At 36.4% G+C, this 26675-nt stretch overlaps 1 protein-coding gene across 5 annotated transcripts in view; it reads right to left on the bottom strand.

Annotated features, from left to right (window-relative positions):
- The window catches only part of SLC35F5 (solute carrier family 35 member F5), a 37925-nt gene extending 11737 nt beyond the window's left edge, over nt 1–26188 (bottom strand). The window contains exons 1-14 of one of the 5 annotated variants that reach the window (XM_026852685.1): nt 26078–26188; nt 24136–24206; nt 21956–22032; nt 17427–17568; nt 16154–16297; nt 13842–13904; nt 12209–12290; nt 10673–10863; nt 8959–9040; nt 8076–8163; nt 7465–7529; nt 6999–7103; nt 6374–6533; nt 2931–3021 (exon numbers count right to left, since the gene is read on the bottom strand). In XM_026852685.1, coding sequence (XP_026708486.1) covers nt 2931–3021; nt 6374–6533; nt 6999–7103; nt 7465–7529; nt 8076–8163; nt 8959–9040; nt 10673–10863; nt 12209–12290; nt 13842–13904; nt 16154–16297; nt 17427–17561 — 1206 coding nt within the window. In that variant the 5' untranslated portion in view covers nt 17562–17568; nt 21956–22032; nt 24136–24206; nt 26078–26188. Of the gene's footprint in view, nt 1–2930; nt 3022–6373; nt 6534–6998; nt 7104–7464; nt 7530–8075; nt 8164–8958; nt 9041–10672; nt 10864–11817; nt 11963–12208; nt 12291–13841; nt 13905–16153; nt 16298–17426; nt 17569–21955; nt 22033–24135; nt 24207–25075; nt 25354–25659; nt 25711–26077 lie in introns of those variants that run through there. The other 4 variants (XM_026852686.1, XM_026852687.1, XM_026852688.1 and 1 more) reach the window with 4 other exon arrangements.
- Between the last annotated feature and the right edge of the window lie 487 nt (nt 26189–26675).

Here is a 26675-nt window from a genome sequence, read left to right as displayed (position 1 = left end):
CCCTCTCTGCCCTCTCTGACTGGCAGCTCTCCAGCCACCCCTCCCCAAGCCTGTAGTGCTGCTGGGGGTTGTTGTGGCCCAAGGGCAGCCCCCGGCATTTGCCCTTATGGAAACTCCTCCAGTTGGGCTCAGCCCATGGCTCCAGCCTGTCCAGGTCTCTCTGCAGAGCCTCCCTGCCCTCGAGCAGATCAACACTCCCACCCAACTTGGTGTCATCTGCAAACTGACTGAGGGTGCACTCGATCCCCTTGTCCAGATCATCAATAAAGATGTTAAACAGGAGTGGCCCCAACACCGAGCCCTGGGGGACACCACTCGTGACAGGCCACCAGCTGGATTTAACTCCGTTCACCACAACTCTTTGGGCCCGGCCATCCAGCCATTTTTTTACCCAGCAAAGCGTGTGCCCATCCAAGCCATAAGCAGCCAGTTTCACCAGGCGAATGCTGTGGGAAACAGTGTCAGAGGCCTTACTAAAGTCAAGGTAAACAATATCCACAGCCTTTCCCTCATCCAATAAGCAGGTCGCCCTGTCGTAGAAGGAGATCAGGTTTGTCAAGCAGGACCTGCCTTTCATAAACCCATGCTGACTGGGCCTGATCATCTGGTTGTCCCGCATGTCTTGTATGATGGTACCAGGATGAGCTGCTCCATCAGCTTCCTGGGCACCAAAATCAAGCTGACAGGCCTGTAATTTCCGGGATCATCCTTCCGACCCTTCTTATAGATGGGTGTCACATTGGCCAATTTCCAATCAGTCGGGACCTCCCTGGTCAGCCAGGACTGTTGGTAAATGATGGAAAGCGGCTTGGCAAGCACCCCAGGCAGGTCCTTCAGCACCCTCGGGTGTATCCCATCCGGTCCCACAGACTTGTGTATGTCTATGAGATGCAGCAGGTCACTGACTGTCTCCTCCTGGAATGAGGAGGGGTCGTTCTCCCAGTCTCTGTCTTCTGGCTGAGGAGGCTGGATTCCCTCAGTACAACTAGTCTTGCTGTTAAAGACTGAGGCAAAGAAGGCATTAAGCACCTCAGCCTTCTCCTCGTCACTTGTTACCAAATTTCCTCTTGCATCTAGCAGGGGATGGAAGCTGTCCTTGGTCTTTCGGTTGCTGCTCACATACTTATAGAAACATTTCTTGTTGTCCTTGATTGCTGAAGCCAGATTAATTTCTGCTGAGCATTAGACCTCTTGATTTTTGCCCTGCATAGCCTCACAGCACGCTGTGATTAGAATGCTCAGTTTAAGTTATGGTCCAGGCATAGTCAGCATTTTTCTCTTCTCACACTCTCACATTTCTGTCTGCACAGAGCTTACAAACTAAACATAACTGCATTTTCTACAAGACTCAAAAGAATATCAAAGCAGTGTATGCAGCAGCAACTGGCAGAGCAAGACCACCAGATTTCAAAATTTCCAAGTACTATTGTGTAGTGAGTTCCAAGTTTGGTCAGTTTTCCCCATTTTTATTGATATCATTTTCATCTAAACGATTACACAACTAAACTGCTTCCTAATTCACATAAAGATTTACCATCTCAGTAAAGAACGTATTTCAGCAACAAATTGTATTTAGGCCAAGGTGCTCAAATGCTGACTAGTTCACTATTTTCAGCCCAGAATACACATCATCTGGCACATAATTTTACTTTCTGCTTTCTAAAAAACTCCTGCAGCCTCTCCATGCCACGTGACTATAAGCACTTTTAACATCAGTGAAATACAGGTGTCACCAATGGTCAAAATGCACACAAGCATGTGATGGGAAATGTTTACTTTAGCCATGTGACAAATACACCTGTGTCTACGCTGAGAGGCACCAAAAGGCACAGCCATAATGGACTATGTGGGGATGCCCTGCCAAAAGAAGGGCATTATCACTGTCAGAAAAATTAAGCTTGCTTTAACAACAGATAAATTATAAAATCAGGTTGAAAGCTATTTCAAAGAGTTAAAGAGGTGGTTTAACTTTCAGACTAAAATTTTAGCAGTAGGTATTATTTAAATCCTAAATAAAGAACGGAAACAAATGATCCTGCCTTCAGGAAATAAAAACAGTTATGTGACCTCAATTTAAAGAAAAAAAAAAAAATCCAAAAAACCAATAACTGCATGCTTGCAGTATATGCTAAATAATCATTATTCACATGAAATTAAGAATTTTATATTCCCTGCCACTGATTAAATACTAAATTCAGATATTCAAAGTTAAAGTTCATTGTGGTGGGTTGACCTTGGCTGGATGCCATAATTAAATATTTAAAACTGAGAATTCTACCCTACCAGCATGAAAAGTATCTATACAGTTTGAAGAGCAATATAAACTAGCCCCATATAGTTTCTATTCTAAACTCATCAGATTATTTTCTTTCTTTACATGCAAGGTTTTTTCCAGCTATCACCTCAGTATCAGTGAAACTATACTAACTTAAAGGAGGACAATTAAATCGAAGCCTAAGGTCCAAATAAATCTAATACCATGCCATCAAGCCTTGTCGCTGCTACACTGCTTTGTGGTAAACCTGCAGATTTTTGGTTTTGTCGCTAACTGAATATTTTCAAGATAGGCAGTCCATAAGAATTCTATCATTGTAAAGGCATTACTTTAAGATGTGCTGTACTTGCAGTTGTCCTTTAATTCTGAAAAAGTGCCTGCTCAACCTAAAGCATTTGACCAGGCATTGCTCATAACTTCGGGTACTTTTCACACAAGCTGCCTCTTCAAATATACTTAAGTGTGCAAGTGCACTCTTTCAAGTATAAAATGACTGTAACTGTCATTATCAAGAGTATTAATTACGACACAGTTCAACAATTATTGAGAAGTGACAGAAGTAAATACTGCTCATTGTATACATCGTTAAAAATAACACTGCCATTTAATTCAAAGAAATTACGTTAATAATGCTCAAAACTTAGTAATACATTACCTTTTGCATGCACATGTCAGCTATTATGGACAGAGGTATTGTAAGGCTTAGCGCAAGTGTGCCTATCAGTGATGAGGTAAGAAAGCAGCCCCTAAAAGATAAAAAAAGATTATAATAAATAATAAAGAGGTCTTATCTAAAAGTTAAAAGAGAACTAAAGTAATATATCAAACTGCAGAAAACATTTGATCAAGCTTAACTGTTAGGCATCATTGGGTTTAGTAATAAAAAACCTGAGATATCCACACTCTATCATAAATCTGTAAAACTTCATAAAGTTCTTAACTAGACTATTGACACCTTCTAGAGTGAAGTTGAATTTCCATCAAACCTTTTAAGATGATGGAAAATTCACTACTTCCCATGTAGAGACTCTGCAAATGGAAACAAATCTGCATTTTGTTTCCATTTTGAAACAGTTTAATACCCGCTTATAGCAATTAAATCTGTTTTGCCCCAGTCTGGTTAATTAAAAAAGAAAGATTACTGATATCCAGAAATCCTACCCAAAACCAGAAGTATTTTTTACAAATAGACAAATTCTTGAATTAGCAGACCCTGTTTTTTAAATTTCACTCTAAAATACACCCTTGAAATCATACCTCGGAGTCTCAGTAAGAGTTCTCCGCATTCTACAAGTGGTCTCATCAAATTTCCTAAGCATGAACAAGGTCATTAGACTTCTCTAAATCACTGAGTCTCAAACCCAATTTATTTAAGTGACAGAACAACAAAACTACATGCATATGTCAGAGCAGTACTCATTAACAGCCACAGAAAACTAAACCTTTTCCCCAAATGTCTCTGCAAGTCATATTTAGTTTGCAAATGAATGAAGTTTAAACAAAGAAGGAAAAAAAAAAAAAAAAGAACAAGAAAAAACAACAGAAAAGCCCAGAGAACTTCAAAGTATATGTATGACAGACGTAAGAAAACACGTGAGCCCCTGAGATCTTTGCCATTTCAACGATATAAACCTAAGGCTCTATAAATAAAACTTTATGAGCCTGAGCTATTTTGATATCAAGTAAAGAGCATAACATCCAATAAAAAACTGCAGTTCCCATTTTATGATCAACCAAGTCAAAAGTTACCAAGCATAGTGAGGCTTGTTAGCAAATACTCATCTAGAAAGAACCTGTTCTAACATATGAAGAAAATAAATACAAGGGGGTCTCTACCCATTTCAAATCAGGAATGCCCAAGTACTGAGTCAGCCTATTATTTCAAAGGCATCTAGAATTTATTTACTTATTAAGTTAAAGGCAATTATTCTCATCCTTAGCAAGTCCTGAACACAGTACCAGCTATGCTTTTTTGTGGAACTGAAATCAGTTCTGCACACAACTAATTTTAAAGATGGAAAAACCTGTAGTCACAATTTTTGTTAGAATTCTGAAGTTTGTTTTTTACCTACTCAATCTTTATTCTGGTTACTGTAAAAATTAAACGGATGCAGTAGAACAGAATCTGCATTCGTGAAATAAGATTCACTGAAGAAAATGATATTTCAATTGACCTCACAGAAGTTTGTTAACACCTTTTAAACACAAAGATTTGAACACGCATTTGGAAAACATTGTCTAGAACATGATGACTGCATGCATGTATTTCTCTAGTTAAACTACAGGAGTACTCCCAGACAAAGCCATTAGGTGCTCCTATACAACTAACTTTCAGCCAAGCAAAAACAACCAGTTTGGATATTTGTAATCACTTTGCATTGTTCTGCATCTTCAAAATACAAAAAGATACACAGATGAGAAAGGAACAGAAAGAAAAGCATTTTAGATACTTTGCATTTCTGCAAACTTCCTCCCCAGTATTGTAAATTCCCTTCTATACCATAATACCTCTGTATCTCTGCACTGACTACTTCTGACTTAGAACCAACCTGTCCACCAGAACACTGTAAATGAATAAACAATAAAGAATCTAATGAAAACTTACCAGCAGGTTAAAAAAAAAAAAAAAAAAAAAAAAAAAATTATGAGTCACATTTACCACTACATTATTTAGTTGGCAGTATGTGGTTGGGTGAAGTACACAAGTAGGTTAAATTATATAATTTACTTCCAAAGAAAGAGTAGAGGACCATACAAGACAATACAAAGCTCTTGGGACAAGAGCCAAGTTTGAATTTTTGGGGGTTTGTTTGTTTGTTTGTTATTTTACCTATGTTGAAATTGCACTTAACCTTTTTACCAACTCGTACTGAACCACAGTGTAATCTTATAGGATGGCATTAACATCACAAAAATATTCCATCAATAAACAAATTAAATTACAAAAGAACATATGATGCAATGGATTTATAACTAGAACTAGTGTAAAAGCTTGACAATAAACAAAAAATATCATGATTAAATTTCCTCAATAACTTTAAACTACATCTGAAAAAAACCCCAAAACACCAAACCCCAGAAAACAGAAGAAAAAAAAACAAAAACAAAAAAAACCCCACCAAAACAACCCAACAACAGAAAAAAACCCCACCACCCAACCACCCCCCCCAAAAAAAAGTTTTTCATGGAATTCCATCCAGATACCTAGATTTTTTGTTGTACTACTGTCACAGAATTTAGGAGCCTAGGATTACAGACATCTCTGTTCCAGAGTAGCTATCCCATAATGTTTTTTCCAGTCTCTCTACTGGAGTTGAGAGGCCAAATGCCAAGGGTTCTCAGCAAAAGCTCATGAACTGCCACACCTATGCAAAATGTACTGAAACCAGCAACTTCCACTGAGCAACTATATGGCATTGGCAGCCTGTCTCTTTCTGGAAACTCTTCCTCAGTGTTTCCAGGAAAACCAGGACTTTTCAACTTGTAAAATTTTCTGTTATACCCCTATTTTAATCTAATGCTGGCCCAGAAGAGACTCAGACCTCCTGAATTCTCTCAAACTGGGAACCTTGACTTACCAAACAGTTCCCTAATAATATTGTCCTTCTAACAGCTACACCAAGATTTAAATCTGCTCCAGCTTTTGAGCCATTCATCTAGAAGTCTCACGTTCAAGCCTCTGTTGCTGACCTATCCAGACTATCATATAACTAAATTACTAAACAAAAGCTAGGCTAATATATGTACTGTCATATCTTCATGATTAATGTATTCTGATGAGATTTAGCTCATTAAGTCTTTGAAGATTTGAACAAATATATCAACTATAGAATACTGGATTCTGACTCATACATATCCAAGATGCACAACGCCTTGGAAACTGAAGAACTTACAACAGAATTTTTAAAGTTAGCTGTTGCTCTTAAAAAGGACATTGTGACATGATGGATGATGTCCTCTAACTCAAACTGCATATAAGGACAGAAATTAAAAAAAAAAAAAAAAAGGGAAAAAAACCTACCTAGACAATTTGACTCCTCAACATTTGAGAACACAACACAATTTATGTGAAATATATACAAAGCATGTAGTACATACCACAGCCAGAGGAACTCTGACAGAACTGTTCCGATAAGGCCATTAATAACAATGCACATCCATATCAGTTTATTGGGAAACTCAAATGCTTCAAACCCCGTATAGTGAAGCAGGAAAAACCCTGGCCACAGCAGCAACAGATTAAACAGCCCTACAAAACCTGAGTATAAAAACAGTATTAAAAAGTTAATCATAATAAATATCCTTCAGCATAACTAAAATCTCAGCTATTTTGACAACTTGCATATATAAAAGCAGCAACAAAGCAGCATTTTAAATCTTTTGGAGGAAAGGAATATAAAAAACTTTACATGAAAGTCACAAACAACAATCACATCAGATACTTACAGATTTGAAATTGAGGAAAAAAAAAAAAATTTCCAATGAGTCAAAGGGACCGTCTGCATTCCTACAGGTAGCGTTATCGTTCATTGTTAAGACTGAACAAGAAACAGTTCACACAACCAGTCTCTAAAGCACTCATAACCACGGGAACAATAGGCTTTCTCTACTTCTTTGGCTTTTCTGAGTCCCTTCATCACTCATGTACAGTTCAGTACCCAAAAGCAAACAATGTAATCACACACTGAATTCAAACTTTTAATAGAGCTATTTTTAGTCTTACCAAAGAACATTGGTATGTCAAGTTTATCTTCTCTATCTACTTTCCTTTTTATCATTACTATGTACACTGCATACAGCATTGCTCCTACAAGAGACCAAAGGGAACCTGTAGAGATGAAAAAAACCACTCACTTAAGACATACCAAACACATTACACACACTGGGATCAACTCTCCTAAACATACACCTATTATAAAACTATCAGACATGAATTGTTTATTACATAAGCCATTACTATATGAAAAGCATTGAAAAATGCAGAAAGCTTAAAAATTTTAATATTTTCCCAATTAAACTATATACACGGGGGGGAAAATATCATCATAAACGTCCAGTTTTGGAACTTGAAACTAAAAATCCAGATTGTGAAGTCTTACACAAGTAAGAAACATATAGCTTGCTACTGAGTGTTATCAAAAGATGGTACTCATCCCTGCATATTCTAGGATTAAAGAAAAAGCAAATACCTATTGTATCTTTTCCAGCAGATTTCTCAGATCCAGAAAGGTTAACAAGTACCACACCACCAATGCTAGCAAAAAAAGAAGAAATACAAAACACTAGTTAAACCCAAGAACTTTTTTTACAAAGACAGAAAAAAAAAAAAAAAAGAATCTTTAGGTATTTTTAGTTAATTAAAACCCACTTTCAGAAAAGCCGAAAGGAGTTATCTATTGCTAAGGCCTGATTCAAAGCTAAAAACAAAGCAAAAAAACCCACTTTTAACTTCCCTTGAACAATGCACTGGACATTTAATGAAACAGGCTGACAACACAGAATGTCAAGCCTTTTTCTTTTTCCCACCTATACAAAAATAAAAACCCCACACTTAAACAAGAATATTTCCAACAGAAATGCAATTAATCTGATTTTCTATAGGAGCATGAAATTCAGTGCTCATGATAGGAAGTATTTAAAAAGACTTAATTCACTTGCTTAATTTATCAGTGAAACAATATTTTTTTTAAAAAGTGAAGCAAATCATATATTGTCACAGATACCATAGATATAGAAGGTATAGCTGTCATCTCACTGAATCAGGGAGTTTATGACCAAATGTTCCATCCCATTTTCTTACCTTAAAATCACAGCTAGTAATTTGGACAGGGTAAACCTATCTCCACTGTTACTAGGAAAGACTGCAGCTAGGATTAAAGTAAAAAGGCCTGCAAGAGAAATTAAGAAGAATTTATAGAATCAAGTTTTGCTACTAGTTTGTCCAGAAAACTGCACAGACATTTTCTTCTTTATATTTCACATATTTTCTTCTTTATATTTCTTTTAACTACTTGATCTTAGCATCCCTAATTTTAATTGGAACTACTATGAAATGAACACCTTATGATGTGAATCCTCAGATGAGCAAACACATGCACAACCTTAAGACAAGCTAGCCATACTAATAAAAGAAACTGCAGTAAGCCTGAAAAGACAGTGAAAAATCACATAATTGTGCTTTTAAAACTGATTTTATGAAACAAGGAAAGTTATTCCTCAAAACACAGACTGTAACATAATTTAAATACTTTAAATCTCATATTGGAGCTTTGTATAAAACCTGCAAAGCAAGCGATATGCATAATATTCGGGTTCTTTACCCCCCCAAATTTTTTTAAAAAACCTAATAATTATCGAGACGACTTTACTTTAAATCGTATCTATTTTGATAAAAAGTTATACCAACTTTCCTTCACATCTATATATCTCTTTAATACACAGAGGTAACCGCAGAAGCACACACACACAAATGTGGAAAGCAAAAAGCAGGAGAATCGCGAAGATAGCCTAAACCCCTGCAATTACATAGCGAAATTTTTACATGCGCATATTCAATGGCTTTAAGTCTTACTACTCCCCCAAACCCACAGGCAAATCATTACATAAGTCCCTTGTAACCAGAAGAGATTTTTATGTTATAAACAGCCCTATAATGCACATCTAGCGGTGTAAATAAAACTTACCAGAGGTTGAAGACAAGATGTTAACTATGGCAACTTGAGTATCTGACAGAGCTTCTTGATAAGAGAAATTTGCTAAGAACCACTAGAGTAAAAGAAAAATAATAATTTTGTCATTATACAGGTAGCAACAACAGAGTTTAAGTTTCACAGTGCAATAAAATCCTACTTAAAGAAAAAAACCACCCAACTATTTATCAAAAAAAAAAAAAATCAAAACAAGACTTTTACCTCAACGAGATTTCTAACTTCTATTGAAGTGGCAGGTACATTAAGACACATGCAAAATTAGAACTATCCCAAACCAACGACACTCAACTAGTGTTTAACAATGAAATAGCGTAATTCAGAAGTTTAAAATATTTAAATAAAGTGACATTGTAACAGCTATTCTGTAGTACCTAAAGGTACTTCTAACTTATTTTGCAAGTGCTTCAAGATAACTGCACAAGGGCTGCAAAGACATTTCAGAGACACATGGGACATTAGTCAGCCTAATGAGTATTTTTAAAAGTACTTAAAATTGGTACATATCTCCTCCCTAAAAAACAAGCATCACTTACATTCAGTACCTCAAAAATATTTTGGAAGGATTAATGTCTGTTAATTCCTCCACAAAGGAATAAAATGGCAAGTATTTTATCATTTCTTGAGACATAATTAATAAGATCTCAGGTATATCTTCAGGGAAGTTACCACTCTCTACAGGCTTAGGTGGAAATATTTATACAGTCTAAGAAGAAATACATATACATTCCAGGAGTAGCAGCATCCATGAATAGCATAAACAGGATTTGTTTTGAACATGAGGACTCTACCCCAGAAAATCTTCATGTGTATATATAAATATACTCAGACACACAGAATTTAAAATTAATTTTTAAAAAGCTATTTCATCCATCTAAAATCACTAATGAGTGATTTATTCTTCTTTCTGCTGTGTGCACGTTCTTTATGTATGCATACAGAAAATTGTATTTTCTGGTACACACATCAAGAATACTAATTTTTTTTTATTATTAAATATTTAAAGAGCACTACTTTCTGGGGAAAAGCTGTGGTGGGTCCACATTACATATAACCTATTCAGCAGTATCAGTGCAACTACTTCTGGAAAAGCTATCATTCATCTGCTCTCTACATTTTTACTGTCTCTCAAATATCATGTCACTGTCGCCTCTCTCTCTCCGCCTAGAACTGAGGCATGATGCAGAAACACCAGCAACCAACAGATTCATAAGTAAATCTTGCAGCCCGCAACAGAATTTAAGGACAATTAACTATCTTCTCATGCTACTGGAGGGCACAATGCCACAGTGAGGCAGAAGATGGCACTCTTCCTGTGATGGCCCAGAAATAAGTCCTAGTGACATTCACCCATTTCATGCAGTCCCACTGCAGCTATTAACAGCCTGTAATCATGTAATCCCAGGTTTTGCTGTACCAAACATACTCATCACTGGACAACATGGCACAAAAGCATGGCATATCTTACAACTGACCTTACAGTTAAACACACACTCAGGATCTCTTTTTATCACCCTCCCTTTAAAAAGTTGCACCTTCATGTCCAGCACATGAGGAAAGTTTTACTTCTTCTAGTATATTTATAAAATGAGGCATAAAGAATACAAGTCATCTCAATACTGTTCCACTATTATTACACAAGTTTTAATTGCATCTATACTTGAGTTTTCTGAAGGAATGGAGCACATACCACAAAGCAAAAGAAAAAGCTAATTTTTGCTACTTGAGTTGCAGTGAGTTTTCCTACAGTTTTTAATATTGATTCTTGCTCCTTAACTGTTGGATATGACATGCGAGACAACTTTGCTTCCAATGCATGGCTCGATGGGAGTTGTCGAATCTCCATAATATTACTGAACCTTACACGAGGCTTTTTGGGAGCTTAAGAAGAAAAGAGAGAAAGAAAAAAAAAAAAGCAAGAAAAGCTGCATATTATCATTAAACTTTTCAAGCCAACACAATACGCAAATAAAACTATGATGTTCTAATACAGCATTAATTACAATGCTTCACAAATAACAGATTTCTATCCAAATAGAAGACATGCTATTATTTTTATTTATTAAACTAGTATTTTTGCTATTTGATAGGCCTTTAAAAAGACAAAGCACAATTACTGCTTTCAATCAGTACAGCTGTCCACCCACAGAAACCTCATTGAAAAGCACCATCCCTCGTCCCTGTCAAAAAGATCCACACAAAGTAACAACAAATTTTTAGGTAGAAATTATTCTGTATTGATAAATATTACATATAAGAGTTTCTTTAATAGTCAAGCAGACAAAAACTGCACACAACGCTACCTAATGAAAGGACAGTGTTTCACTCAAGAGGATGAGTGTCCAACAGACCTCAGAGCTTAGTAGAGATCATAAGGTCACTTGCTCATTTGAAATCCACCCTCTAACTAATCTTTCAAACCAGGAACAGATTTTATTTATAAGGGTATTGTAGTGTATCATTAGTTTCCTGTGTAAAGAAAACATTACACTCTACATATAAATATTAGCCTAATTCAATATGAAACAATACCTAATTTCCTAAAAAAGGTAAAGGGAAAAGCTACAGCTCAAACAACACTGAAGTGATTGCTGCATGTTATTACAGGACAGCAGAGCCTACCAAAGTGGTTCTTAACATGCCTCATCTAGAAATTAACAAAGAGACTTTCCCTTTTATAAGCAGGGACTCTTTTGCTGAGGATCAGGTAGTTGGATTCTTTGACAGCCAACTTTTCTATGACTGTCTGGGACAGTTAGGCCTGTTTCAGCTACTATCACAAGATAGTGAGGCTTAAATAAAATCAGAATGCACATAGACTGTTAAAATTCTTACTTTGACTGCTTTGCTCCTGCTCTAAAAAGGACAATAGCTTGTTTTTTCCAGAGGCTGACTCACTGCTGCTGGTCATACAAGCCCAGAAGGAAAGAATCACAAGTACTGAACCCAGCCGGTCCCTTGAGATAAACATAGGCTGGATCTGTAGTGACCAAGAAAGGTAAACTGAACGATAGGCCTATGTTTTCTCTACCTGAAAGTAAACATATAAGACTGCAATTCATGCAATAAGCGATTTAAGAAAGGAGGGAAAAAACAAAGGAAAAAAAAAAAAGAAGAGAAAAAAGAAAAGGCAAGTCCTGCAACATGACAGCAGTTATACCAACAGAGGAAAGTAACTCCTTCACCAAATAACTAGCATTTCAGCATTCCAAAAGTCTTTACTCACTTTTCTCTGCATCACTATTATTACTGCCATTTTTGTCAGCTGGCAAATCATGAAACTTTACAGGAACATATAAAGGTTCACTCTGAAATGAATCAGTATAAGTAAAGAGACGTTACGCAGGATATTTAAATTATTATCAGTAGAATTAATTTAACTAACAGAAAACTAAATAAAGAAAAGCTTGGTGAATATTAAGAGAACCAAATTTAACAAAGTGGCTTTGGACACAGTGGACAGGCTTGTCAAAAACATTCATATGGAAGCTATATTTTAAGTGTATTGGTAAAATGCAAGACTAGAAAATAACTCTGTGCTTTTCTGTATATCGTCATGAACACAAAAAACTCATTCACAGAAAATTCAAACCTACTGATTTAAAATTTTAAAATAACTCATCAAAATCACAGACATTTCATTAGATCTATAGCTTCTGTCCAAATGATAAAACAGAAACATAAAATATGGAATATATACAAAAATTAATACATGCTCATTGTCCTCCCATGACCCTAAGCTTATGAACTAGAACTAAGTCAAAAAACTCTGGGAAAGGAACTCCAATACATAAGACACTTAGCAGAAGTTTTTATTGCTTAGAATAGTTCTAATAAGAAAAGTTTTAAGCTGCCTAAACAAATTAAGTTAATAAAATGTAAGAGCAAAGTAATGAAAAAGATCTGGTATCTGCATTTTCATTAGGCTCCTCGTTTAGGACCAGAATTTTTGTGGATGTTTAAAATGAATGCAAAATTGTCCAAGGTTAACAATGAATCCCACTTCTAGAGTCTGATGATCTTAACTAATTGAGCAGACTAAGAAGATTTTATTCTTAAATGTAGATAAATTGGAAATAAACAAATAATGAAATAAAGAATAGTTCTGAAAAATCTCTCTTCAACTCCCTATTTAGTATCAAATGCCCACTGGTCAACACTCAATTACCTCCCCTACTCTACTACAGAGATGGTGCAAACTTTAAAGGTTCTGTGTTTTGGATACATTTTTGCATGCGGCCTCTGATTCAGGTACACAGATTAAGCAGCAAACTGTGATCAACAGGGGCATAAAAAACCTGTCATTTATGGATGATGAAAATCACCACAAAAATGCCATCTGGCAATGCAGCTGATCTGCAGAATACCAGTACCGACATTTGAGTCAGTAAGCAGTAGTCACACTGTGCACTGGAAGGAAGAAGGCAGTCCATTTCTCTTTCAAAATGCAATGCAAGATCACAGTATACAAGACGCTCAACAAACTGAATGATTTCATTGTGAATTTTAGTTTTGTAAACTGTTTGGCTTTACCACTAGCTCTCCACATTTTGCTTTGACAGTTATTGAGCTGAGTATGTGAAGGTTCCCTTTGTATGACAAATACTTCTTTCACAGACTACTACAGAAACATTCAAGTTAAGTGTTTTATTGAACTGATAACCTGTATTTCTCACAATAAGCAATTATTTGCAGCATTTATAAGTAACTGCATTATTTGCAGCACTTAACATGCAAGTTACTAATCCCTTTTGTCAAAAACTATTACCTTTAAGACCACCATATTTTAAAAACTGTATGTCACAATAATGGTGTCATGTTACTGTAAAGCATTGAACTTCAGAAATTAAGGCACTTACCAGAGAACTGTTTACACTGTTATCTGTTGCACAAGCAGCAAAATAACCTTCAGCATCTGCAAACTAATTAAATGAAATTAGTAATCTACCAGAGTTATCAATAACTGAAATTTTTAAAGTTTTTTAATGAATCTTTCTATGACAGCTCACTCTCTCCCTCTAGCCCATCTCCCCAGTAAACAAGAGGGCTTACAAGTTCAGTAAATAGTTTCAGCAATTTCTTGTACCTCTTGGAGAACCCTGTTGAATTCAACTACCCAGATATCGATGCAGGATCAGGCTGTTAGAATGCCAAAACCCATAAAGCTCAGTCTTAGCAAGACATGTTTCACTGAATTATCGTGCATTTATTAACAACAAGCCTCTTGTTTCTTCATTTTATTGAGGAAAAGTTCCTTTGCATAAAAACCTGATAACTCTGCCTTAGTTTTAATAAGTTTTAAATTAGGATGAGGTCAAATATAATTTTCCCTCTTCCTTTCTGCACCTTAGCAAGCACTACTACCCCTGTTTCCTGACTTGCAGCTTTCTGTTCTACCATTCTGGTTAAGGCTCCAATGTGGAAGAGGACTTAGAAGTAAGGTATGAGTGTTTACCTAAGCAATCATTATTGAAATAAAACTCTATAAATGTATAATTTTTGTTCCAGATTAATAAACACAAGACATTTTAAAGGCACTTGTAATAATTATACAGATGAATATTTAACTAAACGCCTTAGGTGAAAATAAATCAATCTTGTAACTGCACACTACAGTCCTGTTTTTGCAGTGTTCTTTTGAAATAGCCATTACTTTTGCTGTTGGCATATTTCCTACAAATTATTTTAAAAATTAATTTTTATAGGATTAGATGTAAAAATAATGAGATTCCAGTAGTGATGCTATGAGTGCCACACACAAAATGCAATAGATTGAGCACTATTACTCATTGCTGTCCAGTTCATATGAGTTCATACTATCTCTTGCTTGACATAGCACTGCATGAGTTTGTCAATATAACCACTGCCATTCACACTAGGCAAGAGTCCCTTATTCTACTCATCTGCTCAGATTAATAAATTTTGGTCAGTAGAATTGCTCTGTACAACTAATCATCTTTAGCACCTTCATCATTCTTATTTGTCATAACTGCAAAGCATTACTGTATCTGTAAATTATTTCCAGATTATCTTAAGACCCTGAACAGCATCAAGTCTAATACGTGCCACACTATGCACAGACACTTGGTATTAAAGTCTGATCTAGCAAAAATTATTTCAAGGTATCAGCCAATTCTATATGTTCTATGTGTTTAACACAAGATTTTAATTTTATTTTATTTTTTTTAAAACAAAAAAGGTTTCATTTTTGGGGTTTAGTTTTTTTGTGGTGGTCTGTTTTTTTAAAATAAATTTAGCTTAATGTCATGTAACATTTCATTTTAAGTATGCTACACCTACAACTATCACTATCAGTGAAGTCTAATGTATCCAAAAGAACTGAAGTCAGTTCCTTTCATACAAGCTATTTTCTATAAAGACATGTTGATTAACAGCATGTTCTTGGATCACATTTTCTGTTATTTTAATGTGAGATTAATATCAGACCAAATGCCTTACTGCTTCCTGAGTCCTGCTGTTCGGCATTCTGAAACACTGGCACAGAACAGCGTTCTTCCCAGCATCTCTTAATTTCCTTGGAAAAAAGTATGTATTTCTCTAACACGACAATAATTTTAGGCTCTAGCATAAACTATGCCTAGTTCTAGGCAAAAGAAGGTCAGTTGTGCATAAAGGTTATAAAAACACAGAATTAGCAACAACAAAAACATAATTCTACCATCTTTTCTAAATATAACTTTAAAAACCTCAAAACCTCTTAGCAAACAGTTCATAGTTCTGTCAGAGACAAAAAGAGTCAGTAATAAAAATCAATTACAAAGTTCAAATACCGATTCCATGAGTTACAGATGCTGGGGAAATAAAAGGGAACCACCAGCCAACAGTGGTGAGGCCGATAAGCTCTTCTTAAAAAGAATTATCCTCTGCAGCTGTCCAACATAAAATCCCAGGCTAGATGGGCAATGGCCTGGCCCAGGAGAGCATTTCTTATGATTCCTGACACAGTCATATTGCCTTTTCCTTTCTTTTCTTCCTCTCACGACTACTATTATGATGCTGTGTCTTCCTGTGCTGTGATTCAGTTTATAACAGCTTTTCTGAAAGCACTATTTCACAAATATGTAAACTTCGCTTTTCTTGAGTCCCTGTTTTAAGTTTTTTCTGTACAAATTTCAACAAATATCAAAACATTTAGAGTTAAAATACTTACAAAAGCTGCATGCCTTCCACGAAACCCACGGGTACACTGTTGCCTCCATGGTTTCCAAACAATAAATCCCAAGAGGTATAGAACAAACATGGACGTTTTTGCAAATGTACTGAAAAAAGGTTTGTTGTACTTTGTGAAAACATACTGTGGAAAGAAAATAATTGTGGAAAGAAAATAATTGTAGTATCCAAAATTACCAACGAGGTGAGAATTCACAAAATGATGAACAGGTTTAAGTATATAGTCCAGAACAGTCTGGTTCTCAAAATGACAGTGCTGCGAGTATCGACACGTATGACCAAAAGACACAAGTGGCCCTACCTATTCTGGGGATACCCTCTCCCAAGCTATGTTAAATGCCAACAAGAAGGCACTGAGCCATTTTGTAAGATAAAATGCCACGAGACAAAAGCTACTTAATACTTGTATCTAACCAAGCAACGTACTGATATGACATCGAACTCAAATTGGACTGAAAATACATTTACATACAAATGGTCTAAAGACCACTTTATAATATAAGCAATAGCATAGTAACCCCAAATTAGAGATTACTTTCATTAATATTTCAGTATCAAGTGATTCCATCAGCTCACTGGAAAAAAAAATTTTTATTAATACCATGTTAAGCACATTTTTATATGCTTAGTTTCAAAACTTATATAGAACATAATGACAATTCAAGAAACCTGAATTTGACAAGAATTTATTAAAAACTCACTTTCCATTGTTAAAGCTCTGTTTTAAGTACTAAAACTTCACATGAAGTAAATACCAGATCAGTCTCAAGATGGTGAATATATGAACTAGGTTATGGCAAACTTGTGTGCAATTATAGGGTTTAAAAACCATGACCCGAGCCCTTTGGTCCTAGACTTCTAGATGTCCTGAACTATAATCTACCACACCACCTAGTCTGCAATGTTAACAGCTCGTTTACTGCTTCTCGGGAAACATGGGCATTATTTTAATCAATATGACAATAAACAAAATGAACTCCCTAATTACAGAATATATTTGAGTTTACGTTGTTTAAAGTCATCAGTAACACCTTCTGTCTTGAAAGCAACAGTTACCGAGTTGAGCCTGTTTGTAACTTTTAGTGGACACAGGTTAGTTCACTAAGGCAAAGGATATAGTCTTCCCCATACTGAAAAGGTGGTTAAACACTACACTAGAACACCCATTGAGCGTTTGAGTGACCATGTCTCTGCTGCATATTCTCTTAAATAGGCTTTTATTTTCCTTTTAAGATGCATGAAACAATACTTACAGAAGTGAGTTCTGAAGAGGCAACCCATATCACATCAACGAGGAGAAGAATAACAATTCCTAGAGCCATTCGCCTGCGCTGAGTGGATGAACTGCTCTGGGAGCTCATTCGATTCATGATAAAAACCCACACCATTTGTAACCTATTCAAGATTGATAAAGGAATAAAATCCAGAAGATTACAAAACAAACAGTGGGGGCAAGTGTTTCACATATATGAAATGGACACAATATGCAAGGAAACACATGCTTCTGTTTGGTAAAAAGAAAATCTTTGCAAGATCTGGCATGAGATTTTCAGAGACATTAGGGGCAACTAGAAAGTAAATCTCAACTTTTCAAGAATTTATCAATACTGTTCTACCACTGAAGTAACCAAAAGTAGGTAAAACATACAATGCCTTTTTGGAATTTTCTACGCTATGGATTCTGCAAAATCTGAAACCACTACATTTGGGTAAATTCAGATACTCTAAGGTAACAGCAAAAATTAGTTTGATGTGTTGTCAAATACAATTCTACTACAAGTAGTCAGAAACTTGTTTAAACTTAAGCATTCAACAAACATTTCCAAAGACACAGCAACATATCTGGGTAAATTCTGATCCCTCAAAGCATAGTGATTAAAGGAAAAAAACCCCACAACTTAACTGTAAGCTTACCAAGTTAGATTACACATGCACTTGAACTAAAAAAATTTATACATTTGCTAATTTATGAAATACAGGCATGCACCATTTCTAGTGAAAACCTATCAAACTAAGGGTAAGCATACAATATGTGCAACAAAGCTCTGCCTATTTTAAAAAAACTCAGAACACTGATAATGATTTTGATTGTGTCCTGGTTTGTTACACACAGGAATAAACAATTAAGAACACTTCATACCCCAATAAACCAAAACCTCAGCAGTGAACTATCTTCAAGCTTGTCATGTAGTACAGAAGTCATGTAGACTTGTCTGAAATTACAGCATAAATAGGTTTGGATTTTGACACACACAAACCTATCTTTCTTTTCGCTAGACACACCTTACAGCTCCTAGAAGTCTTTGTTCAAGGTAGTAACTGAACAGTATCAATTTAAGCTATTCTAGTAACATCAGAAAAGCACAGCTGTGTTTAAATGCACATAGTCAACTGCTTTTACATACTGAAAGAGTAATAATATACCACTGAACAGAAAATTCTGAAGATATGGCTTGAGCCACAAAAATTCATATTAGGAAGAAGACTTATATGCAGTTAAAACATTAACATTTATGCAGGAGATAAGCACTACAGCAGTGTGTAAACAGATCATGACCAACCTTCTTTTTCCTTCAGTAGGGAGAGTACTTCTGCTTTATTCAATGCACAGAGTAAACACAAGAGAACAGAACTGATTCTATTTGGGTTGGCCAAAAAAGTGGTACACAGTGACTTTAGAAGGCTTGACTTTGCACAGCTTTCAGTAAAAGTAAGTAATAACATTACTGAAAACAGTAAAGTTAAGAGATCACTAAAATACTTTCCAAAAAAAATAAGGCAAGGCAAACAAGCTTTAAAATATGCTGTTTGCTTTAACTCAAAAAAATTACAAGATCCACTGCACCTACTTCATGCAAGTGCTAATCATGAGCATACCAGACCTACGTGTGCTCTTATATCCACTAATGCTGCTAGAAGGGGATTCAGATTTGTGATACAGCTCTATGACTGCCCATTAGAAGACCTAAATTTAGGAAAACCTTCAATTTTATGATTAATAAACTTCAAATACAAGTGACAGAGATTAACATCTGATTTATTGGTCCACTTGAATCTTTTACATACTCTAATGAATCTCAGTAAGATATGGATATGGTAGTTCTATGATTAACTTGCTAATGTATATAGTTTAAGAACTGATTTATTAGGAGTTAATTTCCTACAGATTACATAACATATCTTGCTATTTATCACCATAAACTCAAACACTCACACTCTTTTGAAAGAGCTCCTCAAGAAGCTGAAATGTAATTCACCTTTATGGAACAACTCCTGACTCTCCCAGTAAATAGAGATGATCTACTTTGCTAATATAGTTTGGTGAATTTAAATTACACTGTTTTTTTCCACGCGTATCAACATACAAACACTTACTGCCTTTTCATTGTTTACGAATTATTTATGAAGGAGATAGTGCCACAATGTCTTCAGTGAGGAAGCTACATTTCTTTTTTCCAGACTAGCCCACTTCTCAGATTAATGATTTAAATGCCTGGATATGCACAAGTGCATTTGAGATCACTACACTGTTTCTTGCCTTTGACTCATACCTCACCCTTGCAATACAGCCTCTGCCATGTTCAAATCTTGACACTTTTTCCTCCATTTCTCAAAGGGCCTCTTTCCAAAGAAAAATCAACAGGCAGAGTACCCCAAGTATAATTATACCACTAGAGCTATGCTCATATATTCCATGTGTGGGCATGAGTTCTGGATAATTGTTCTGCTTTTCTGATAAAATGGTAGGATTGACAAAAGAAAACAGGAGTCTGTAAGTAGAGAGGGCAAAGTCATGAAAGGCTCAGCAAGGAACTGGAGTTTTTATTTGAAACAGAATAAAGGAGAAAACATTTGTTCTCAAGGAGAGAATAAATAGGGATATTATCTTAAAACTTGAGTAAGCTAACAGAAAGGTTTTCACACTTGAAAGCTTATAAGGGTTTTTTCAGTTATTATGAATTGGTCTAATAGATACTAAATATTATACTCCATGACCTGCCTTCATTTTAATATGAATAAGATGGCTTGTAGGCTATTAGTAAGTTACATTACTGTACTGGGTCTGGCTGAGCCAGAATTGGTTTTCCCCTATAGCAGCCCTCATGGTGCTGTGTTTTATGCTGGGAGCTAGCAGGATGTTGGTAGCACCCTGGTGTTGTGGCTACTGCTGAGAAGTGCTTACACAGCACCAAGGCTCTTTCCAACATTTTCCTCCCCCTAGTGGGACGGGGTGGGCAAGATCTTGGGAGGGGACACAACCAAGACACTGACCCGAACTGACCAAAGGGATACTCCATACCACATGACATCTGCTCAAGTATAAAGCTGTGAGAAAGGAGGAAGAGGGTGGGGTCACCCTTGGTCCTCTGAGGCAGCCACTACATGTATCAGAGCACCGCTCCCTGAGAAGGCCCGACATTGCCTCTTTCTGGGAAGTAGAGAATAAATCTGGGGTTTTTTTTGCTTCCACGCGTGGACCTTTGCTTTACTTTGCTTATATTAAAACTGCTTTTGTTTTACCCACAAGGGTTGTTTTGTTTTGTTTTTCTTATTTTCTTTCCCCTCTTTGCCCTGTTGAGAAAAAAGGGGGAAGGGGGGGGAAAGTGATAGAGAAACTTGGTGGGTACCTGGCATTTAGCCAAGGTCAAACCACCTCAATTACATACAGCCTACAAATTGGTCATGTGTGTACATAATACACAGCAAAATAGAAGCTGGGCATAAAAGAGTTCCAAATGAGCTAGAAGGAAGAAATCTCATTCCTTGTCAGGCTACAGTGTGACACATGAACAGCTGTAAGGTATACCAGAAACGGAAACCACTCCAGCCTTCCACCAGTTACGTGCTGCAGGTAGGAGGGGGACAGGCAGCTGGAGACAGGAAAGAATCGCAGTAGCCTGATCAATTTGACACCTCTACATTAGATGCTCGCATCCCAAGCTCTTGTGTTCTCACCACAAACTGATTCAAAGCACATAGCATGTATACACTGTGCCAGGAGATCATGCACAAATATTGTTTACAGTCTGTAGTTCCTTAATATTGTACTCAACTTGTCTACATTAGACTTGTACAAATCCCTTGCTTTAAGATACCTCAGCAGGAAGGAAGTAAAGGATAATAGAATACCTAGTACTTCTTTGATAAGAGGTTACATATGAAATTATTCAGACTGTAAGTACATATTGCACCACTTCTTTTCTACCTATGATAAGTAGGTTTTAAAATTCTAGTTAAAGGGCCCATACTTATAACTTGAAGTTTTTTATATGTTACAGTAATAGTAGCTATTACTTTCCCATTTGACTACAAAGTGTCTGTTTAACATTTCTGCCTGCTTAATATAGCCCTTTCTCGGTTTTTCCATAACAGGGAAAAAAGCTTAACACGAAAGGGCAACTGTAAAGTCTTGACTGCAGTCTTCATGCTGCATGATGCACCTTCAGGGCAGTAGTTCACTAAAAAAATTACAAAGCAGCAACACTAAAATGCCTATAACATTCAGTGGAAAAACAGAACCCTACTGAAACTTATATATGAAGTTTTAGGACAGAATGAAAACCTGTAAAACTTTACACAGAATGCGAAGACAGATAGAAGCTGCTATTTTGAAGTTTTAGACAAACACATTATCCCACTTATTCACAAAGTATCAGTATTCATGAACTTGTAACGAAATACAATTCCACACATTTCTTTGTATGACTTCTGTACATTGATGGCAATATGCTCTGATAAAAATGAACACAGAAAGAATGAGATTTACTTTTCTCATACATACCTTCCACAATAACTGTAAAAAAACAAACAAAAAACGCTAACAAACTTCACACATCATGTCAAAGTGAAGATAGTCTCCTAAAAAGAAGAAGAAAAAAAAGTGTGTTTGTGTATATTATGCACTTATGTTTGAAAAACATTTTCTAAAATTTCAAGTTCCACAAGTGTCTGCTGCAGCCCAAGTCCTAAATGTTGGGGACACACAGATACAAAACCTTAAGAATCAGTCCACATCAAAAATGCTAGCAGGACAGCACTGAATTGCAAGAGAACAGGATCATTTACTATTTTTGATATTTCAAAGAACACGATCCCTTCCTTATTCACTGAATAGAGAGGTTCACATGAGAAAGAAGAACCTGACAATGTTAAGTTCTAATTTTTTAAGCTAAGCAGAGAAAGGCCCTATTTCTTAAGCCTAAGCAACCAATTTAAACAGAATTAGGAAGGCAGCAGAAGAGCATAATCTTAAAATCATCTAGAAAGGTAACCCATCTCCACAATATTTCTTGTGGAAGCCCTGTATCTTTCCTTAAATTGGTACAGTATTATTACTCTATCAGAAAAAAAAAAAAACAACAACCTTACAGAAAACTTCAATTTTAAACAATAAAATCAGCTTTAAAATCTTATCTAGGGAAAAAAAAAAACAAACCAAAACCCAAACAACACAACCCTTTTACACAAGGGGATTTTGGAAAAAATGTTATACTAAATCAATTGGAAGCCCATCTAATCTGCAACTATTTGCAAATCCAGATGTTGGCAAGTATACGTCGCTCCAAGAGAAGGCACAACAAAACTGGCAACTGACAACCAAGAATAATAACGGTGTAAATTTTATTGCCTGGAAGTGCTGCAATTTTTTTATTTTCTTAGTCATGTGAAACCTTGCAAAGCTCTGTTTTAAGGATAATCTGTATCAACAGGAGTCATACCCTGTGTTAATGAGTCACAAATCAGTGCACATAACAGCAGTAAGGGCAAAACTAAATGCCTACCCTAAATTTTGCCAGTGATTACCTATCAAGTAAGGCTGAAAGTTCATAAACTGCAAATTGGTGGCAAAAGTTAAACCAATGCTTTTCACCTATTGCAAATTAGATTAAGAGCAAGGCTATAAAGGAGGGACCACACAAGGCTATGATTCAGATCCCGCTGAACTCATCAAGATTTACACACTGCTTAGCACCCATCAAGTTTAAGCCCTTTACCACACAGTTTACGAAAGGACTATAGCCGGTTAAAAAAAAAAAAAAAAAAAGTAGTTTTAGGACACAGGCATGTGGTTAAAAAAAAAACCTATGCTCACTGCAGATCCTGAACACCTATTTAGATGAGTGCCCTCACATACAAATGGTAGTTGCTGGTCATTTTTCTTACAGTACCAACCTGATTAGATATTATGATCAGTACCTCTGATAACCAAGACTTAAACCAGAAGACTTTTATCCATAGAAAGCTCAAACAGTTTGTGCACACCTAATGTACCCAAAACAATAACAAAAACAGGAAGCAAAAAAGATGCTTAAAAATTCTTCCCTCCATCCACACTAAACCAAGTATTACTAAGATACTATTAAGTAGTTTACTTTCAGCCCCTACTTAATCCATATTACCTATACTCAAGTAACCAGGTGCAGAACTTGCACCCAAATTCAGTCCTTATGCAAGACATAGAGCTTGCCCTCTATCAGCATGCCAGATCTGCTGTGGGGTGTAGTCCTGACTGGAGCTGATCACACAGACCCCTGTTCAATGCTTATTAACAATAATTAACCCATTTCAGGATAAAAGTAACATCTAACACCTAAAATGAGAACTGTACAAGACACTTCTCTCTAAGAACATGGCTTTACCCTTACAAAACATTTAATTCAAGTGCACAGAGTTATGATAAATTTAAGCCACCAGAAGACATATAGGCTGAAATAGAAATTATGGTTTAAAAGTAAATACCATATTCTACTCTATTAAATACAGTAGAAGCTTCAGCATATGTTTCCCTTTTGTTTCCATTATTATGAAATAAATATGCTTTCCACATGGTGTAACTTTAAATATACCAGTTGAGATCTAATATTTGAAGGAATATTCATTTAAAAGGCATATCTTAACAGCATTATAATTTTCAGCAAATAGCATGGAGATCTTTTTAAGTCTTTTCTTAATTTTATTTACCATTTTAACAGTGTTAGAGCTGGTGCTGTCATCTTGAGGAACCATTTTTCAGCCAGTTACATTAAGATCTTCTGAAAAAAAATACAAAAAATACTTAACTTTCCTTGTTCCAGTATCCTAGATCATTTAAGCTGAGTCAGCACTTAAAATTATGACACAGGAAAAAGACAAATAAGGTCTCACTATGTAGTCTACAATGTATATTCATGTAGCTGATCACACTAAAGCCAATAGCCTCAACAGCCTGTCCAGCTCTACTGTTCTGAACATGCAATAATTAATGATTTCTGAGGACAGAATGTATAACTCCACCATGGATACTTAATATGCAATCTTTATCTATAGCACTTCTTCATGAAGATTATCAATTTTTTCATATTAAAAGTTCCACCCTAAAAGAGAAAATCAAATGAAGTTCACGAAATATGAAATAGCTTTTATTGTATTGTCAGAGAAGTAAAAGAACTGCCAAATCACTGCAAAACAGGAGTATTGCTTCTAGCTGTTCTATGAAGAAAACACACCCCCAAAAAAAGTGCATAATAACAAGAGAACCTGAACAGCAGCTCAAGTCACAAACCAGAAGCAAGTCAACCTGAAATTCTTCCTTCTATTTACTCAAGATTATTTCATACACAATTTGAAAAACAACATACCAAGATAAGGTTTGTGCACAGAAGAAATTGTTTTAGTTTTTCCAGTTATACCAGCTGCTCCAATAATACAAGTTCTGGGATACCACCCGCCCACCCTGTTTAACACGTACTGTCATCAGGTGATTCTCGTTTCTTTTTTTATTACTTTTGAGATAAGATAAACAGAAACATTGCTTTGATTCTAACCAAAAAAACCCTGAAAGTAAACCAATAGACATTTTACATTCATCCTTTTAAATCTGGAAATGTACATTGAAGCAATCTTAGTTTAACACAACTCTGACCTCCACTCAACTTCAAAGGGGTATCACGGGATGACAGCAAAAGCCAGAATCTTCAGAAGAGATGGAAAGGTGAGCCTTATGCAACATGACAATTACCGTCACTACAGCCCTGTAATCTTTACTCAAAGTAAAGTTTCACATAGAATCTGCAGAACACAGTGAAACAAACGACCCAAATAAAGAAACTGAAGCCACGTGTTTCATGCCAGTACCAAGTACTGCAAGTAGAGATCACTCTTCCTGGCTAAATAAAAAGTTATACAGAACCCAAGTTTGCACAGAGAGCACATTAATTTTAATACTAAAATAAGAGAATTTAGCTTAATTAATTTTAATACTAAAATAAGAGAATTTAGCTTAACAAAGACACGTTTTAGGAATCTGGCAGTACACTATGTAACAGTCACACTATCAAACTGACATGGAACAGCTGGATCCTGGTATCTAAGGAATAAAAGAACACTTGAAATAAGTCTCCTATTCAGCACTTACTCAAAATTAATGAAACAAAGTTTCAAACAAAGTTTCTTACACAGAAGTAGTAATGCAGAATATTAATCTACTGCATACTTTGGATTCTTTACCAGCTACCAGAGTATCTAACCACATACTCCTCAGGTTCATTCATACAGCATCCCAGCATGGCTACAACCCTGTTAGACGTGAGTATCTATGATCACGATGAGTTAGAAACACACTAGTTTCAGGTTAGCAGAGTGAAAGTTGACAAGTGGAACTGCCATTACTCTCCTTCTTTTGCTCTTCCAAAAACATGAGAAGAAAAAAGTTCACGTCAAGCTGCCAAGGCCTCTGTAGGTGTTACCATGTACAAAGCAATCTCTCAGCCACCAGTAGCTATACATGTAATATTAGCTAAGAATTACAAGTGACATCCATTTCACATGCTACCCATCTAATCTTGTCTAGTGCAAGATCTAAACATATCATGCTTTGTCACTGGATAAACAGCCACAGATCTCCGATAAGAACAGGCACAGCAACCTTTGAAACTACAGTCACTCTTAAATCTGAAAGCTGAGCCTTCCAGGCATGCTAGAAATGGGCAAAAATCGCCGCATTGAGAAACGGGCTTTCAGAGTGAATGGGTCTTCTTCCTTCCTTCCTTCCTGTCGACAGATATTTTGGGGGGAAAATAGAAGGAACAAAGAAGAAAAGGAAATGAGTAAATCTCCTTAACACACTCAGAGAAAAGTGGGATGCCTGAGGAGAAAGAAATATGGCTCAAGCCCTGGGGATCACAAGGAAGGAAGGATGAGTATCCGTCCTGCACTCGCACGTAAAACAAACACTGGAGAGCGCAGGGGGAAAGAGAGGCGCAGCCCAAGCAGGGGGAAGCAGGAAACTCCTCGCACCTCAGGCGAGGCAGGACAGAGAGCTCGTCACCTGCCAGCTCGCTCCCGGGAAAGCGCAGTCCCGCCACCCCACCCCCCCTCCTTCCCCGGGCAGGGCGGGCACCCTCAGCTGACTGAAGCGGGGAGAGGAAAGCGCCTTCTCCAACACCGCTGACACAACCGCGCGTGGGACGGGGCCGAGGTCCGGCAGGCGGAGGGGAAGGGGCGACACACGCCGCCTCCCACCC

This window comes from Athene cunicularia (assembly GCF_003259725.1).
Source record: "Athene cunicularia isolate RWA chromosome 7 unlocalized genomic scaffold, athCun1 chr7_part1, whole genome shotgun sequence".
Classification (NCBI taxonomy): Eukaryota; Metazoa; Chordata; class Aves; order Strigiformes; family Strigidae; genus Athene; species Athene cunicularia.
Note: the sequence above shows the minus strand (reverse complement) of the source record. Positions and strands in the feature narration are given on the sequence as shown.